Raw genomic sequence first — 20119 nt, forward strand, 5'->3', positions numbered from 1 at the left:
GACACCAGCACCACGCTGCCGCACAGATCAAGGATCGGGACGGGTCATGGATGGTTGACACAGGCTGCACTGCAGGCAGCTTGCTTCTTCCCTCTCACTCACTATCCCACTACTAGGCGGCGTTCCTTGGGTGCAGCCCCAACCCCGCAAAACATGGTGCCGTCTGTGTCAAGAAGGAGTCAGGACCAGCATTCATCTGTCCTACTCCTCCCTGCCCCCTGCAAAATGGGTGGTGGACACTGCAAGGGCCACCTTGCCTATCCCTGCCCCCTATGCGCTACTACACTAATGCGTTTCGCTGGAGCTTTTTCAAAGATGACGTCACGTGATGGAACCATAAAGCCTTTGAAATATTTTGGAAATGATTACTGTTGATATTTACCAATCTCAGTACAGAAAATAAAACAAAAATACATCTTTTTGCATTCTATATGATTATTTGCCAGTTTGGTATTTCTACAAGCTGTTCTCTAAAAATGTTTGTTAGTTGAAAAATCAAGGTAAGTTGTGTGTGGATATAGTTACAGAAAAAAACACAAAGCGAGCACAGGTGTGTGACAATGATAAACAATGACATTGCAATTACAAGTCATCATTATAGGACTGCATGCGTAACGGTACAATGGGGTGGCGAAAGGCAGTGGGCACGGGCATGAAGACGGGCTTAGGAAATTTAAAATAACAACGAATAAAAATACTAGCAATTTGCCGCATATTGACACGCAGGCAAAGAGCACAGCCAGTAGTTACATCGCCACCTGCCGGGCAAGCCAGTTCCTAAAAGTAATGCGCCTAAGCAACAAGCAAAATCACATGACACAAATCACTTGTGCATCAAAATTGATATCCGGTTGATGCTGACCTAGTGTTTTTTCTTCCGGTTTATTTTTTTCATTTTCCGGCGATTTCGGATGCGGCACGTGACGTCATCAGGTAGGGCTTTTAGAAAGTGGTAAGCATGGGTGTGCATAGTGAATTGATGTTGGTTATGTTGATGAGAGTTTGTAGGGAGGTAATGTGGTTAAGATCGCGTTTTTATATATTTTTTTTATTTAGAGTATGATATAATTTTTGTTCTGACTTACTTTCTTTGTCACCCAACCTTACTTTATTCTAAAATATATTGCAGGGTCTTTATTATTGGGTTAAAACTTAATAGCAGTTACGTTATCTCTGTTGCCTCAGGCACTCCAAGAGCTTAATATGCTGGTAGGATGACAAGGAGGTTGATACAAAAGCAATAGAGTAGAAGTATGGGCGTAAATATTTTAGAACAATAAACTCAAGCTTTACCCAACAATGATGTTAACATTTTGCAACAGTGTTTGTACATCTACCTGAAGGTATATGTATTAAACATAATCTTTATTCCTTATATATTGCAAATGCCATCAACATTTTTATCAGGTGTGACCAATTTTCTCTCTTTCTTGATGCATTAGTAACTTTTTTTCACTCTTACATTCGTCCAGTGTTGCTGAATGTACACTATTGGCTGTTCTAAACCACAAGGTGCAGCCTGCACTAACAGTAGAAACGTGCACTATATGAAATCTAAAGATTTTCACGAGAACTATTAGCATGCATTTTGTAAGCATTAAAAACTGTTCTAGAACTGAATAAAGTGTTAATGTTAATCAAACTGCATCATCAGCTCATTATTTATATATGCAGGGTTTGAGGAAGTTTTAAGTGTGTGGTTCAATAACTAACTGTGAATGTCTTCACATATCTTATGCCATTGATCTTCTGAGCATGCGCTTACCAAAGAAAAAAATGGTATCAGGCACATTCTTTTAGTCATCTTTTCCAACATCTGCTTTCTCAAAATTTAATTAGGATGATGCACACATATTTTCAATCACTTCCACTGCATTACCATTGTTAATATTGTTATACTATCAATACAGCTACTGATGGGCTGGATAAGTCAACACTACCCACATCCCTGGAAATAAGGTGCTTGAGGCAGAGCTGGGGTACTCAGTACATTTTCTCTACTTACTATCACTGTGAAGGGCACAGAAGCCTATAGTCAATAAACCCTTTAATAATAATAGGCCAATATGTACTTGGACTGTCCGTCATTTGGTATCTTTAACTGACTTCTCATTTTGGTGTTTCTAATTCCACACTCCATAGACTGACAGTCCATATTTAATCCAGATAATTGTTTTTTTATGGTTAAAATAAATACTTAAGGGACATAAATGTGCAAATAGAAAATGCTCTAATCTAAGTATTTTATTTTCACATTATTGGTTGCATATAAACACATTCCATGCCTCTAATTTTCAACTATCCTTGTAAGTACAAGGGGTTATATGTCCCTTTAAGAAAGACAATTGTGCTGTATTTTATTAAATGAACACAGCAGCTGTGCGAACATTAATACTTTGCTGCAGTTGTTTTTCAGTTGCCATATTTCCTTTCCCACACAGACAACTTGCCTTATATGAAGCCAATTCAGAGGTGTTACTGGGATAGATCAGGTTTGCTACTATTTTGAAGTATCTTATATAGACTCCTTTGCTAAAGCCAGTTATTGATAGATATGTAGCAGGGTCTGCAGTGTTCACTTCTAATTCTCTGAATTGGAAAACCCACTATTTCAGAGTTAAATGAAAGGAAATTGGTGAAAAATAAACATTTGCAATATCCCTTTATTATTATGCATACTTAAGCATTTAATATTACAATCTCAGTTTACTGTCCCTTTAAAATGAAAGGAAATGCTATAATTTAGACGTGCATTCGTGAACTTCAGAAAATTAGGAAAAAAGAGGGCGCCACATAGCGTGATACTGTTGTTACAGGCTCAGAGAGACAAAGTATTCAGAAAGGCTTACCGAAAATCTCTGCACCGTTCTGTGACCGGTGCTATCAGGCAGACTAACACTCTCAGTGGTTAGCACACTGGGTGGCCTCAGGTGTAATGCAGGCAGGTGGATCTCAGCGTTGCTTGATTGAAGTGACTCCACGGCTGTGCAGCACGTATACTGCAGATTCCAATGGGTATTTGGAATGAAAAACCTCTCCAGGTTAGATAAATGAAAGTATGGGACAACTTCCGTATAATAAAGTTAAAATCTTTAATCCATACAAGATTTGCTAATCCATACAAGATTTGCTACGCGTTTCTAGACCGATGGTCTTTTCCTCAGGCATAAAAACAAATGGAATTTGTGAACTTCAGCAGTAAAAGAATACCGAAGATGGCGACCACATTTTATATTGAAATCTAAAATTTCCCCCAACAATGTTGCACTAATGAGCATTACCATAGTCTATGTATGATGTCCACATTGTATGCTTGACATTTAGAACAACACACTTGATTAAATAACATACAAATAGATTTGACCCAAGTTTATTCCGAGTCTACACCCTTGAATTGTAATAATTCCTCTCCACAATAGATTAGAGAAAAATATTTTATTGGGAGTATTAAATACTCCCTTAAAAACGGCAAACGTTTTAAAGGTTTTGCTACTTGGTGTGGTTCACTGATAGCTATAAGATACCCCATATTGTTTCCAATCTATAAATCGTGATGTCATCCCAGGTAAGAAATTAGATAAACAAGGAGTCACAGAAAATGTACATTTCCTATTATATATTCCTTATGCCAAGCCCTCAAAGTATCACTAAAAAAATAATTGTGTTTAATACCTTTAGGAAGATCACTAATAGTGCTTTTAAACTATAAGGGGCCTCCATCTTTTCTTCAGAAATCTGTAACGTGAAATGCCCAACCTCTGTAAACCAGTCAAAAACATATTTAAAGGGATATGAAACCCAAAGTTTTTCTTTCATGATCTAGACAGAGCATTCAATTTTAAACTGCTTTCTAATTTAGTTTTATTATAATTTTTTCTTTGTTCTCTTGGTATTTTTTGTTGAAAACTATGGACGTATGCTTAAGGAGGCGGCCCATTTCGGGAGCACTAGATGGCAGCAGTGTTTCAAGAATGTTATCCATTTCCAAGATCCACATGCCTTTTTTTTGTTTTTCTTTTTTCTTTAGCCCCCTACACATTTTTACTGTACCGTACCTTTTTATTTCTATTCTGTTTAAGTGTTATTTATTAATAACACATTTGTTACAATGAGGTTGCTATATTAGAAGTAGACCTGTTGAAGGGATAGTAAACCCCAAAATAAACTTTCCATATTTCAAAACCTTTTATCAAATACTTATAAAGTGCAAATGACATGTATAAGCAATTTTTTTTGGTTTACTTGTATTTCCCTGATTAAATTATTATTGCTGCCAAGCCCATTTTTTGTCCTCATTACTAACAGGAAATTAGCGTGTTCTACCTGAGTAGAACAATCATGGCGGCCCGCATGCGCATTTCCTATGGTATCTGACCCACGCATGCGCAAATGGATTTCTACTAGTTTAGTGTCAGCTGGCTTGTCATCAATCCTGCACTGTGTAACATTGTGGGAGTGGCACAGCCGAGATCAGAAGACGGAGCGGACATAGGCAATGCAAGTCAGACTTGGAGGAACCCACAGAGCTACTGCATAATTTCTAGCTAAGTGTTTAGAAACCCCCAGACTGACGAGCATATTTGACAATGTCATAATCAGTGTGATTATGACTGTAGGCTGCGTCTGCCCATGCGTGGGAGCAGAGAAATAAAAATGGCGAACAGGAGTTCAAGTGTACAGCGCGCATGCGATTGCACTTGAATTATACAGCGCATGCAATTTTGCAAAAGGCATAACATGTCCGATGTTCACTCACAGACTAAGGTTGCGTTCTTAGCCAATAAGAAAACTTCTTAGGTACACAAAATCAGAGTCTAAAGAGTTCTATTTCTTGATTGGTCAGTTTTAATGGGATGTGATAGTGCAGTGCGATTGGAGGATGTGAGAATTAATTCTTGAGAACTCCAGCCTTCTTTATGGGCGGTCGTTAGAGCCGTTTTTAGAAGAAATTAAAATATGATTTCATTTGTATTAGAAGCTTCGTTTTTGGATTAAAGTAAGTGTATGTAAAAGTTTAAGTATTGAGGTATCTTATAATTTATTTTTCATTCATACAAATTTGAAAAGATTTCTAACCCTTTAAGTACTGTGAAAACTTACTTTGATACATTTCTATTACAATTTAACTTTACAAAACATGTGTTACTTAATAATACGTTTAGTATAGTGTGATTGTAATAGAAATGTATCAAAGTAAGTTTTCACTACTAAACGGGTTTACTTCTAATATTGTCTCTGCAGTATAACAAATTTGTGACCACATTGAACCAAACATGGAATATATTAAAGGGATAGAAATGTCAAAATTGAAATGTGCATGGGTGCATTTGAATATGAAATTGAAGCACTTTTGCAATATACTTCTATTAGCAAAAATGCTTCTATTAATAGTTATTACTGTTTTTCTGCGGCATACGCACATATCCTGTGAGGGCTGTGCACCAACATTAAAGCTCAGAGAGCTGAAGATTATGTGTATTGCATCTGTGAAGACTTAATTTGTATCATACAAGCCACAACTGACTCTCTGAGAAGGTGTGGTGTTTGAATATTGGTGCACAGGCCCTCACAGGATTGGGGGGTATGCCGCAGAAAACATTAACTTTTAATAGAAGCATTTTTGCTAATAGTATATTGCAAAAGTGCTTTCTATCCCTTTAATTTATACCATGTTTGGTTCAATGTGGTTACAATATTAGATAGGTATAAAAACAGTAAAAAGTAAAGAGTGCAGGCAGTTAGTATCCACTATACATCCAAAGCAGCCAATAAAAACAATAATATTGGATTAAATAGAAATATAAAAACAGAAGTATTTGGATGCGCCTATATTACCCCTTTAGGGGTGAGCAAGTCTTAAAATGGATAGCACCACCAAGGAAACAAATGAAATGTGATTGTGTTATTCGATTATATAAAATGGGGAATACCCTGAAACAGATATCTCACACAGAGGTAAAATTTAAAATTCTTTACTGGTTAATTCGTTTTTTCCAACATTAAATAAAGTTAAAAAGCAACAAAATAGAAAAATAGAGTAATGAAAAATCTCTATCTTAAAAAAAAAATAACTTGCTCTATTTTCGATACTTAGTTGGAAATGAGTTGGATTTGATACTATATTGTAACTATACCCCACAATAGATTGTACTCATTTTTTAGAATAGTTTTATTAATTAAACTTATGTATTTTGTTTCTTTTTAACTTTATTTAATGTTGGAATAATGAATTAACCAGTAATGAATTTTACTATTGTTGAATGCCTCCTGGAGGGAGGCATCTAGCTAGGGTTGCCACATTTTCTGGGGATAAAAATTTCGGCCATCATTAGCATACATTTGCATAAATAATTATACAGCATATATCGGAAACCAAAGCTGCTAGGACTGAGTTTAAATTGTTATTTGTCTACAATTTGATTCCTATACACTTAGAAGAAGTTTGACCATGATAGCATCTTTATTTCTGTATTAAATCCTTATTTTCAAATTTGACCTGAATGTAAAAAATACTGTCCTTGTCGGTAAAATACCAGCTGGATGATAAACCTTCATGGAGTAGTAGCGTGGTTTGTTGCTTTCAGCAGGACCCACACTGTTACCAGGCTAAAAACCCTTAAAGGGATACTGAACATTTTTCTTTTGTGATTCAGATAAAGCATGCAATTTTAAGCAACTTTCTAATTTACTCCTATTATCAATTTTTCTTTGTTCTCTTACTATCTTTATTTGAAAAAGAAAGTCCAGAACCCTGGACTGCACTTGTTTATTAGTGGATAAATGTATCCACCAATCAGCAAGAACAACCCAGGTTGTTCACCAAAATGGGCCGGCATCTAAACTTACATTCTTGCTTTTAAAATAAAGATACCAAGAGAATGAAGAACATTTGCTAATAGGAGTAAATTAGAAAGTTGCTTAAAATTGCATGCTCTATCTGAATCACAAAAGAAAAACAATGGGTTCAGTGTCCCTTTAAGGACACACCACGTACAGGGTACATTTGTATCCATTAAGGGGTTAAACTGTTCTTTAGAGTTAAAAAATATAACAAAATGTAACAACCTTATTCTCTTTCTTTGATTTTCAACAATGAAAAGTTAAACTACAAATGCAGTTTTTTTGGAAAAGCAATTAAAAGATTAGTGCTGCCTTACTTAGCAGTCACTTAATACATCTATAATGGGCTATGATAAACTTGTTTCATGGCCTAGACTTCCGACAAAGGTGATAAGAATTAATATACAAAGTGTCAAGCCATAGGGGAGCGCAACATCTTCCTTACCTCCTCCTCCGTGTGTGTTCTGGCAGCGCAATGGAGAGTGGGCGGGAAGTCACTCCTTATAGGTCCAGAACCCAATGACGGCGTCTCCAGCAAACGTGCCTGCTATACACGTCAAACAAGGAAATATATATCCAAAGATAGCAGAGACACACTGACAGGGAACGTCAACGTAGAAATAAAATCCAGTCTTTATTATAGAAAAGGGTAAAACCAAGTCATACGTTCAGTGATAAAAACATCAATCCAACAGACGCATTTCATGCGGTTGCGCACTTGATCACTGCATACCTGGGCTCCTGTTTAGACACCTCTATATAACAAACTAATTGCCTTGAAAATGATCACACCTGTTGTAGAAAGAACATTATTTACTATGTAAAGCAAGACGAACCTTAACAAAAAATCTAGCATTTATGTATGCCAATAAAGAATCCTATCACATAATATGCCTAGTATGTAATTAGAAAAAAATATACTTAAATGTAAGGCTTATATGTATTATAAACAAATTTGTTCTTAATGCTTAGATGAGTAGGATTTAATTAAAGGCAACGTGACCAAGGAATCATCTACCTTTAAAATTGTGGCTCAGTGAATCCTAAAGAAGAAAGCCTTATTCAGGTTATGTACTATTAGGAAAAATAGAAGAAAAAGCCTCAACTGTCAAGATAAGGGGAAAACAAAGCATACACTCACTATAGCAAAATTAGCATGTTATATGTTTTATGTGTGGCAATGTATCGCTTCACATTATAAAGCGAGTTCAAATTAGTCTGTGTCCAACATAGATAAGGAACCTTTTGTGCCAACATGGATGTCATGCGTGAGTCGATAAGACCTATATTGATCATATCCTATCTAAGTATATCTACATGTAAGGTGAAATATTGAAAATAATTGTTAAATATGTACAGTTCAGATAGATATCAAAGTGAGCCAAAGCTCAATATGACATTTTGTCTGAGATATTAAAAAGTCACTAATAAATACAATTGTGCCTAATAAAGATGAAAAATAGGCCTACTATTGTGAGTCAATTTAATCACCCCAGTTTAGGTAAATAAATCAAGATCGCGTCTCATATTGAGACCCTCAGGAAAGCTTGTTTGTAGTTAAAGATCCAAAAGAACTCCTTTATTTAAGGCTGTTTCTCTGTCACTCCCCCCGTACCCCCCCCCCCACACACACACACACACTTCTCCAAACAGGTACAAAATCTATACCCTGGACATATAAGGCAGAAGAGTCGGCGTTATGAAGGGTTTTAAAATGTCTCGCAACTGGGGTATCTGAAAAATCGTCTTCTATAGAACGTATATGTTCTAAGAATCTTTCCTTTAGTGGTCTTATGGTTTTGCCTGTATACTATATTTTACAGATTTTGCATGTTAGCAGGTAAATTACATGAGTTGTAGAACAATTAATGTAAAAATTGATGTTATGTTCCTGTTGAGTACTGTTGGAGATAAATGTATCTCCCTCAGATACATAAGAGAGAGATAAGAATACTGTAAGGCAATTTAAAGAGAGATCTAAAGCTCAGATTTCCCTTTTGTTTTATTATGCACCGCAAAAATATTTTATTTAATTTTTCAGGGTTTTCCTGTAAATTAAAGGGATACTGAACCTAATTTTTTCTTTCGTGATTCAGATAGAGCATGCAATTTTAAGCAACTTTCTAATTTACTTCTATTATCAATTTTTCTTCATTCTCTTGCTATCTTTATTTGAAAAAGAAGGCATCTAAGCTAAGGAGCCAGCAAATATTTGGTTCAGAACCACGGACAGCACTTGTTTATTGGTGCTGTCCAATCAGCAAGGACATCCCAGGTTGTTCACCAAAAATGGGCCGGCATCTAAACTTACATTCTTGCTTTTCAAATAAACATACCAAGAGAATGAAGAAAATTTGATAATAGGAGTAAATTAGAAAGTTGCTTAAAATTGCATACTCTATCTGAATCGCGAAAGAAAAATTTTGGGTTCAGTCTCCCTTTAAATTGATTTTTTTTTTCTCCAATTTCTGTGATCCTGGCTCCAAAAACCTGTGATACATTCTACACAGTAACTGTTTAATCAGTCTATTTGATCATTCTTTTCCATCTTCAACAGGCTACAGCAGAAGAGAGAAAATAAACACTTAAGAGGCTTTTCAAAGTTTTCCTGGGTTTAAAAGTTCCTCAGGGCTAGTAATTATAGAGGGTAAGTAAGAAATCTTACACTGAGTGTACTAGTAAATTTTGTTTATTACTGACTAGCAATCCATGGTGATATTTTTCGAGCACTGGATATGGATTAATGTAAACATTACTGTTTAGAAAAGCTGTATTTTGTATGTCAATCGTTTTCAATGCAGAGCTTGATTGTTAATATATAGTATAATACATTACAAAAATGAATTTGATTTCCAATTAATAGTACCTTAAGGCTAGCCAAATAATTAATTCATTTTTATCTGATGACGAAATCTGATTCCAGAACCTAAGCTTGAACAATAAAAAGTGGACAGCTTTTTAAATGGCAATAATCGTAGTTTGCGAGCAAGAACTTGTTTGTCCACTAGGCAATTCAGTACAGATGTACTAACCCTTAGATTAGAGTTGGGCGCTGTAATCCGGAGCCACGAACTCCATGATACCAGCCACATCAAAATAACACAGCAAACCCAGAAATCGGGAAAAAATGCATCTTGAAGTTGATCTGATGTTTAAAAACATTTGTAAGCAAGTTGTATTATTTTATTAGTCTAAAATACATTTACTAGGTCACACATTCTACATTTTATGCTGGTGTTTGGTGATGATCCTGTATTAACACAATTGTTTTCCCCACATGACTATTTAAATTGCCTTATTTTATTATATTAATTTTTTTCTTCTTGTTTAAAGGATGGATGCCCTAACCGATGCCCTTGCTGGCAGCTTTTCTGTCTCTTCATGCCTTAACAGTACTTCTGCTCCACACCCAAGGCTTTCTCAGTATAAGGGCAAATATAGCTCACTAGAGCAAAGTGAGCGCAGGAGAAAACTTTTGGAACTGCAGAAGGCGTGAGTGAACCCTTAATGACTGTATGATAGAGATCCAACCACTTAAGGGGCCAGTGTGCTGTAAAATTGCTTTCTCCTTAAAGGTGATAGGAAAGTCCAAATTAAACTTGCAGGATTCAGATAGAACATGTAATTTTAAGACACTTTTAAATTCACTTCTATTTTCAAATGTTCTTAGTTATTTTGGTATCCCTTGTTGAAAACAAATATTCACATATCCTACACCAGTGGTAGCTAGGTGCTGATTGGTTTCTGCACACATTTGTCTCTTGTGATTGGCTAACTAGATGTGTTCGGATAGCTGCCAGTAGCAAATTACTGCTCCTTCAGCAAAGGATATTAAGATAATGAAGCAAATTTAAAAAAAGTACATTGGAAAATTGTTTAAAATGATATGTTCTATCCAAATCATGAAAGAACCTTTTGGGGTTTCCTGTCCCTTTAAGATTGAAATGTATGAGACATTGCTCCTTTAGGCTTATTTGTATATGAAATAGCTGTTACTGCTAATTGATACATCAATCCAGTCAAATGGACTGAGGTTACAGGGAGAGCAGGTTCCATTATCTTATTTCTGTTTATACATTCAAAGCCATCCTTCTATCTGTCTATATTCATATAAGCCATTACTAAGGACAATTGAAAAAAACATTTTAGTATCTTTCTCCTCCCACCCCCCATTGTTAGTGTGACTTCTTCCGCACATTCTTGTTTATGAAGCTTCCTTTAACCAGTACTGACATTTTCAGTATAGGTGGGGATACAATAGAACCCCCCAGCTATTTCAAGTCTTGACATTGTTATTCCTAGCATTATCCTTACACAATGCAGTCAGATTCTCTGCTTTTTACCCTTCACAATAAATACAATTGAACAAATCTGTAATGTCTCTTTGGAATGAGCACTGACTTCTTTTTTTCTAAACTTAGGAAGCGATTAGACTATATGAATCATGCTCGACGCCTGGCAGAGGGAGACTGGGAACAGAAGGATGAGGAAAAAAAGGATGATGAAGAGGTTGAACTGGAGGATGGAGATGAGATGGACGTGGATCCTGGGAAGAAGCTACCAAGACATTATGCTAACCAAGTAGGTGAAGGTCCATCTCATGTCTGTGTACGTCTCTCACTGTCATCTTTTTATGTTCTCTGTGTATATCTCTCATTTGCTGTTTCCTTTGCATTTGTTTAATTGCCAATTTCCTAAAGAATAGCTCTATCGGCTCCTCCTGTATGAAAATTTTAACTTGTGTACCCTTATATAGAGGTATATAGGTGATCTGTTAGCAAAGTGTAATAGTAGTGATTGTCATTGTGCTTCCTACCTTTTGTTCCTCTCCTCATTACTTTCTTACATCATTTTCGCAGCTTATGCTCTCTGAATGGTTGATTGAAGTACCTGAGGACTTGTCAGATATGTGGTCGCTTATAGTGTGTCCTGTGGGAAAGCGTTCACTGATTGTGGCTTCACGGGTGAGCACTTTTAATTCATTAAAAACAACTCATTATTAACCTTTCTTTTTATCAATGTATTACTTTGTTTACCCAAGGGCTCAACAGCAGCATACACCAGGAGTGGGTATTGTGTGAACAGGTTCCCGTCATTGCTTCCTGGAGGCAACCGGCATAACAGCGCCACTGGGAAAGGTTAGCATGAGAGAGTGCCGCTAGGGAAAGTGGGGAGGGGATTATGGAAGTCATATGAGATTCTGTATTGATTGACTATTTTCTTGATTTTCTTTACAGACTACACAATCCTTGACTGTATATACAGTGAAGAGATGAGAACATATTACGTTCTGGATGTCATGTGCTGGAGGGGTCACCCAGTGTATGACTGTCAGGTAAAGAATATTTAGTAGGCTAATAAATGTTATTGCAAATGTCAGATGTTGTGGGAAGTGTTACAATTTAAACTACTACAGTGTTCTCCCCAGGACCTTTTTAGCGGGTGCACCACCAGGCTGATTTTATTGACCACCCGGCTAAGATTTTAGCCAAACATAAATAGCTAATATTAAAATTGTTCAATTTCTATTGCACAAATTATCATTAAATACATCTATGTTAAATTATGCAATTCACTTGTGCTTTGGATAGCAGAAAATGATAAAATATTAGAAAAATTACACTGCCCCCACCCAGCTACTTCTTAATGCCAACCGGCTGACAAAAGTTTCTGTGGAGAAAACAGCGCTATTATTTCTGTCTACATTTCATGCATGCAGTGTCAATGTTTGGGTGAGACTTTATGCTTGCTCTGTATTAATATCCTAAAATAGAGCAATCCAAACAGAAGTATTCTTCTTAATATCTAAATAATTGTACCCTACTGCACAATGTTTCAAAAAGACTTTTAGCAATAAGTGTTATAAAACCGGCTTCTTTATAATGGGTAATGGTATGCTGGGTCTGTATAGTCCTAGAATAATATTGCTAAAAATACAGCTAAAAATAGGCTATTTTAGCTTTCTTTTTTTTTTCATTTTGTAACGGTAAGAGCGCAATGGTTGGGCATTGGTTAATAAGCTCCTTAGTCGCATACCTCATGTGCAGTTGCAAGCTGAAGGTTAGGAAGTCATTTTGTTATCTTCTCTGTAACTGTCTTTTTTTTGTGTAAAGGCTCATAGATCTTTTTTTTTTCTTCTTCAGATTACACATATGGCATAACACATGGGGATATGAAAAACTAGGAAACAATTTATGGTTAACTTAATTTAAATGACTTTCTGACGCAATAATATTTGTTGTAATATTTTATTATTATTACACAAATTCTTCTTAGTAACCATATATTTAGCTCCCATAAAGAAGCTAAAGGACCAGTAAATACAGTAGATTTGACTATTTAAGAAATGCATGATAAAAAGACAATGTGATAGCACTTAGTCTGAACTTCAAATCAGTAGTAGATGTTTTTCTGACAAATTTCAAAGTTATAGTGTTTTCAAAGTTAGTCTATTTCCACTCCTCTAGCATGTGACAGCCATCAGCAGACATCCCAACCTGCAAAAACCCATTTCAGGGAGGTGCCCCCGCGCCCCTCACTATACTACATTACTGCATGCCAACCTCACTATAGTACTTCACTGTACCACCTCTGTATAGTACCTCACTGTACCACCTCACTATTGTGCCCCCAGCCCCCCCAATTCAGAATTCCTCTGATTATGAAATAGTTGAAAATGTTTATGGGAGCCTGCACAATACATAGAGTATGGGAGCCTGCACAACTCGCCTATATCAGGTCTGCTGCGCACCGCACTAGAGAATAGATGAGGAACGGGAAGAAAAGTCTAGAGAGGAACGCAGAAACTATTTACATTGAGCAATAACAGAACAGTGACACCTAGAGGTAGAAATGAAAAGTGCAGGCACACATTTGATTTTCTCTAGAACCGATATTTCCGGGAGATTGTGTTTAATTTGCAGGTGTCAGGGAGCAGCTTTATCAATGCGGGAGACTCCCGGACCTTCCGGGAGAGTTGGGATGTCTGCATCAGCCTATCACAAATGCATATATGTATATTCTGTGACTTCCTGCACATGCTCAGTAGGTATAGGGGAAAAAGGAAATTTATGCTTACCTGATAAATTTATTTCTTTTACGATATGACGAGTCCACTGATTTCATCCTTACTTATGGGATATCGCCTCCTGGTCAGCAGGAGGAGGCAAAGAGCTCCACAGCAGAGCTGCATAAATAGCTCCTCCCTTCCCTCCCCCTCCAGTCATTCGACCGAAGTTAGGAAGAGAAAGGAAAAGCCAAGGAGCAGAGGTGACTGAAGTTAAATAAAAAGAAAGACCTGTCTTAGAAAATGACAGGGTGGGCCGTGGACTCGTCATATCGTAAAATAAATAAATTTATTAGGTAAGCATAAATTTCCTTTTCTTTTACAAGATATGACGAGTCCACGGATTTCATCCTTACTTATGGGATACAATACCAAAGCTATAGGACATGGATGAAAGGGAGGGACAAGACAGGAACCCAAACAAAAGGCACCACTGCTTGGAAAACTTTCTCCCAAAAAACAACCTCAGACGAGGCAAAAGTATCAAATTTGAAAATTTGGAAAAAATATGAAGAGACGACCAAGTTGCAGCCTTGCAATCTGTTCAATAGAAGCATCATCTTTAAAGGCCCATGAGGAAGCCACAGCCCTAGCAGAAAGAGCCGTATTCTATCAGGAGGCTGTCGTCCAGCAGTCTCATATGCAAATTGATGAAACTCTAAAGCCAAAAAGAAAAAGAGGTAGCCGCAGCTTTCTGACCCCTACGATTTCCAGAAAAAAAAACAAATAATGATTGACGAAATTCTGTAGTCGCCTGCAAGTAAAACTTCAGGGCACGGACCACGTCCAAGTTATGAAACCGACGCTCCTTCTTAGCAGAAGGAATAGGACACAATGAAGGAACAATAATTTCTTGATTAATATCTTTGTTGGAAACAACCTTAGGAAGAAAACCAAGTTTGGTACGTAACACTACCTTATTGGAAAGAAAAATAAGGTAAGGTGAATCACATTGTAATGCCCAGAAACTCTGCGAGCAGAAAAAATAGCAATTAAAAATAAACTTTCCAAGATAACAATTTAATATCTATGGAATGCATAGGTTCAAACGGAACCCCTTGAAGAACCTTAAAAACTAAACCCAAACTCCAAGGAGGAGCAATAGGTCTAAACACAGGCCGGAATCTAGTCGGAGCCTGACAAAAAGGTTGAACATCCGGAATATCTGCCGGACGTTCGAAATAGATAAAGCAAAAATCTGTCCCTTTTAAGGAACCTGCTGATAACCCTTTCTCTACATCTCAGGAATAGTCCACAAATAGAGTGCTAAGTCATTTCTGTTTGCTTGTTCCCAGAAAATAAAGATTAGCCCTTACCTTAGACTTTGTCTGCCCGGCAGCAAGGCATCTCACCTGGCTTGTGAAGTTCTTTCCTTCTCTTCACGTTGGCCTATGGAAATAAAAAGTACTGAGTATTGACTCCCTCAGACTTTTACAAGCAGGGCAGCATACATCTATGGGAGGCACTGTGAAAAATATGTTCCACAAGTTCCCATTGCTTTGAAGCCACCAAATGCTTCTCTTTTGAATTGAAGAGAGTGATTTGGTCTAGGCTATACCCCAGAACAGAGTAGCACACTGTGGCACTACTTTAAAAATAATAAACACTTGATTGAAGAATCTATAACTAACACCTCACTTTGCCTCTTCCTATCACTAACACAGGCAAAGAGAATGACTGGAGGGGGAGGGAAGGGAGGAGCTATTCATGCAGCTCTGCTGTGGAGCTCTTTGCCTCCTCCTGCTGACCAGGAGGCGATATCCCATAAGTAAGGATGAAATCCGTGGACTCGTCATATCTTGTAAAAGAAAGAGAGAGAAGCATTATTCGGCACACTTATATGGAGGGTGGTTGCTAACAATCATAGCTTGATAAGAGGGAAAACAATAAAACTTAAGATTTATTTAAGGTTTATCAAAATAAATGGACATTGCCATCAATATAAAATGTAATGATTAAAAGTATACAAAAATACAGGACTGCCCCCCTACACAGATAAAAGTATACAAAAATACAGGACTGCCCCCCTACACAGATTACTTACAAGTGCCTCTCTGCACCAAATCGTAACTTACTTAATTGTTAGCCTTAATTGGGGATATAGTAACTCTTCTAATAATCGTACTTTCATAACGGGATACCGGTATGGTAATAATGTTGGGGTCCAGCAATAGGAACATAAACCTAGCAGTTGCTCTAGTTTAAAGGGACCTTTGTTAATCACGGTACCCTGTTTCGATGAGGACTAATATCCACTCCTGAATACACCTGTCATTTCTTGTATGGGAGACACTTATAAGTTATCTGTGTAGGGGGGCAGTCCTGTATTTTTGTATACTTTTAATCATTACATTTTATATTGATAGCAATGTCCATTTATTTTAATAAACCTTAAATAAACGTTTAAGTTTTATTGTTTTCCCTATTATCCAAGCTAATAAGCTATGATTGTTAGCAACCACGCTCCATGTAAGTGTGCGGAATAATGCTTCTTTCTCTTTTCCCTATATATACAATTTACTTTGGCATTAGGCACTGTCCTGCTAAGGCTACGTAGGTTTATCTAAGAGGGACTTTGAAGGTGGTTTCTTACCCTATTTCCCCCTGGAATAATCTTGTGTTTTTTTGCTTATACATGCTCAGTATGAGCTGGTGACTCAAAAAGTGTAAATATAAAAAAACAACAACTGTGCACATTATGTTAGTGGAAGTAAATTGGACAATTGTTTTATAATTGCATTTAAAGGGATATTAAACTAACATTTTAAATTCCCATAAAATGTTTAATTATTCATAGTAAAAAAAAAAGGAAACTTTCCATTGTACATTTATTATTAACTTGTTAGAATTGTATAATATACTTTAGTATGCCTTTTAAGGTACATTCTGACTGTTGATGGCTTGCAGAAAAAAGATAGTGTGTGTGTGTGTGGCTGTCTTACTATCTTTGATATAACCTCATATAAATATTTATAGTTTTTGCCTCTCTTTAATAAAGAAAATCTAATAATGGAAATCTTCCATTAATAATTAAAAAAAAAATCAGCATTTTTTTAAAGTAAATCATTGTATTTAATATAGAATAATATGAATATTTTTTTCCATCGTAGAGAAAAACACTTGTGTGAAGGTTAGTGTTCCCGCTAAGGCTAGTTTTGTGAGCGGCCCAGCAGTGAAACAGTTAATAAGGGAACCACAGTTTGCAGTCTGCATTGTGTAGTGTTTACTAATTGCTCTAATGAACTGTTTCACTGCTGGGCCACTCACAAAACTGGTCGTGGAGGGAGCACTGGTGAAGGTGCTGATTTGAGTGTGCATACATTTCCGAAAAACTTTCTTATTTAGAGCTTTGATCAAATGTTATTGTTCTTTTGGTGTCTTTTGTTGAAAGGCAGAGACGTAAGCTCAGGAGTGTACACATGTCTGAAGCACTTTATGGCAACAGTTTTGAAAGAATGTTATCCATTTAGCACTAGATGGCAGCACTATTTCCTACCATGTAGTGCTCCAGACACCTACCTAGGTATCCCTTCAACAAAGAACAAAGCAAATTTGATTTTAGAATTAAATTGGAAATTGGATGCTCTGAGTCACAAAAGAACAATTTTTTTTTTGGTTTCATATCCCTTTTGATGGCAGTTTTGGTAGCAGTAGCAACAATGCTAGAGTCATCACTTTATGTGTAGTAGTCACTTGATGCAAGTGCAACTTTTGTATACGCCCTGACTCATTAACATTTTTTCTCTTCCCAGACGGATTTTCGCTTCTATTGGCTCCAATCAAAGCTGCAAGAAGAAGATGGACTGTGTGAGATTTCCAAAATCAACCCTGTGAGTTTCATGCCTGCCCATTTCTTTTAAAGGGACAGTCAAGTCCAAAAATAACTTGTGATTTAAATAGGGTTGTGTAATTTTAAACAACTTTCCAATTTACTTTTATCACCAATTTTGCTTTGTTCTCTTGGTATTCTTAGTTGAAAGCTAAACTTAGGAGGTTCATATGCTAATTTCTTAGACCTTGAAGACTGCATTTTGATCACTAGAGGGCATTAGTTCATGTGTTTCATATAGATAGCATTGAGCTCATGCACGTGAAGTGACTTAGGAGTGAGCACTGATTGGCTAAAATGCAAGTCTGTCAAAAGAACTGAAATAAGGGGGCAGTCAGCAGAAGCTTAGATACAAGATAATTACAGAGGTAAAACTTGTATTATTATAACTGTGTTGGTTGTGCAAAACTGGGGAATGGGTAATAAAGGGATTATCTTTCTTTTTAAACAACAAAAATTCTGGTGTTGACTGTCCCTTTAATGATTCATTAAACTGAAAATTATATTCCACATAAAATGTTTAATTATGCATTATTAACTCTGACAATTGTAGGGTTTCCACTTTCCTCTGAGTGGCTGCAGTGTATTTTGCAGAATGCACAGTGATTGGCTGATATGTGTTTATATCTGCCCCTAATTAACTACAGAACATGAATTAAAATAAACGGCATTCAAGAGGCTTTTCACTGGATTGGTCCTGGGCTTGCAATACAATGAACATTTTTTTTAACACAATTAGTTTTACAAGTTTTTTTTATTTAACATGCAGATCGTTTGCAAAGCAGTGATTAATTTCTTAGACATAAAACAAACCTTCATGTAGGAAAGAATGCATAGTGCGGCTTGAGACATTTTGGGGCTTTAAGGAAGACTGATTAGAGAGCTGTTGCTTTACAACAGGAGGGTGTGAGAGATGTCTACCCTCTTGTGGCAATGTGAGAAGGTGCCAGGAAATGGAATGTAGCAGTGAAAAAAGAATTAACCAAGGGAAGGGTAAAAAGGGGCATTGTTTGTTTAAAGGGGTAGATAGCTGTTTCTGAAATAGCAACACAAAATTACATCACTAACCTTTCTAACAGTATCTTTATTTTCATCAGCCTTTTTAATTTATTGTAAACTTTCTTCTTACTATCTTTTTGTCTTCAGTACAAATTTGAACGTCTGGAGAACTTCTCTTGCTCTTTGGAAAATGTGCAGAGGATTCTGACGCAGGATTTCCCCTTTAAGGTACAGTGTCTCCCGGTTTTAAAACCTTTTTAAAATTGACAAGAACTTTAAAAGTATGCACCAAGTTTAAAGGTATCAAAAGTGTTTAATAGCTTTAATTATTCTTTTATTATTCTTATAGGTAGATGGTCTCCTGTTTTACCACAATCATACCCATTATACTCCAGGCAGTACTCCTTTGGTTGGGTGGCTACGACCTTACATGGCCCCTGAGATCTTAGGATTCCCTGCCCCACCTGGGCATCTGGCAGAGAAGCCCTCCTATGCACAAGAGCAAATGCGCCAGATCTTAGAACATAAAAAGGGTGGAAAGGGGGCAGCAGAGGGTGGAAAATATGAACTAGAACACCTTTCCACACTTCCAGCAACAGAATGACAAAAAAAGGAAAAGTCTGCCTACTACATTGCTGTATCATACCCCTAATGGTTGTGCTTTCTCTCGTTGGATATAGCAAACTTACTGGGCCGCCAGATAAACCTAGCCTTATATGTGCAATGTTTGTAATTCGATAGAAACATTTTTCTAATAAAACAGTTTTTTTTTTAATTTTATTTAAGACACAGAGAAATCCCAGACTGTCGATGAGCTGAATGAATAGATGAGCTGATGAATAGAATAATGTACCACTTCATCACAATCGGTTATGTAAGACACTTCAGCCTGCTTTGGCAGGGACAGGGTTAAAAACGAATCATGTCTTTACCCTCCTGCATGATTTCTGCGTAACATCAGCAATTTTAAACGTTCTTTCTATGTGCTTGCGTTTCTTGAGTCAATCTCCCATAAATCAGTCATTGTCTTGTTTGTGGAAGTTCTACATTCCTTTAAGATAGGCATGCTATTGGCAACTGTGAATTAAAAAAATGTCCACATTCCTCCTATGCTCCTCTCTCTCTGTCTACTTGAGATTACATTTCTTTACCTTAATTTCCCAGATCTATCACCTTGAAATTAGTTACTGCTCTACATTATAGTATACTTGCATTTTGTAGTTTAAACTCACATTTTGTATTACATTCAGCTCATTTTATTTTCTTAGTATAAAAATAACCAGGGTACACAATCTGAGATAAGTACAATTCTGTCTTACAGTTAGAAATTACAAGTATTTTTTTTTAATTAGCTTTAAATAGTCTTTTTTGTTCTCTAAAATAAA

The 20119-nt window shown here is 36.6% G+C and overlaps 1 protein-coding gene across 2 annotated transcripts; it reads left to right on the top strand.

Annotated features, from left to right (window-relative positions):
- Nucleotides 1-875: 875 nt before the first annotated feature.
- Nucleotides 876-19514, top strand: SNUPN (snurportin 1). Of its 2 annotated transcripts, XM_053719879.1 has the most exons (10): nt 877-933; nt 9398-9487; nt 10174-10332; nt 11262-11421; nt 11700-11804; nt 11882-11978; nt 12078-12175; nt 17659-17736; nt 18882-18962; nt 19084-19514. In XM_053719879.1, exons 3-10 carry the CDS (start codon nt 10175-10177, stop codon nt 19336-19338), a joined length of 1032 nt encoding a protein of 343 aa, XP_053575854.1. In that variant the 5' UTR covers nt 877-933; nt 9398-9487; nt 10174; the 3' UTR covers nt 19339-19514. The 2 variants fall into 2 exon arrangements, with proteins under 2 accessions (XP_053575855.1, XP_053575854.1); XM_053719880.1 differs by lacking the exon at nt 11700-11804 and having other exon boundaries at nt 876-933.
- Nucleotides 19515-20119: the final 605 nt, after the last annotated feature.

The sequence above is a fragment of the Bombina bombina genome, chromosome 6 (genome assembly GCF_027579735.1).
Source record: "Bombina bombina isolate aBomBom1 chromosome 6, aBomBom1.pri, whole genome shotgun sequence".
NCBI lineage: Eukaryota > Metazoa > Chordata > Amphibia > Anura > Bombinatoridae > Bombina > Bombina bombina.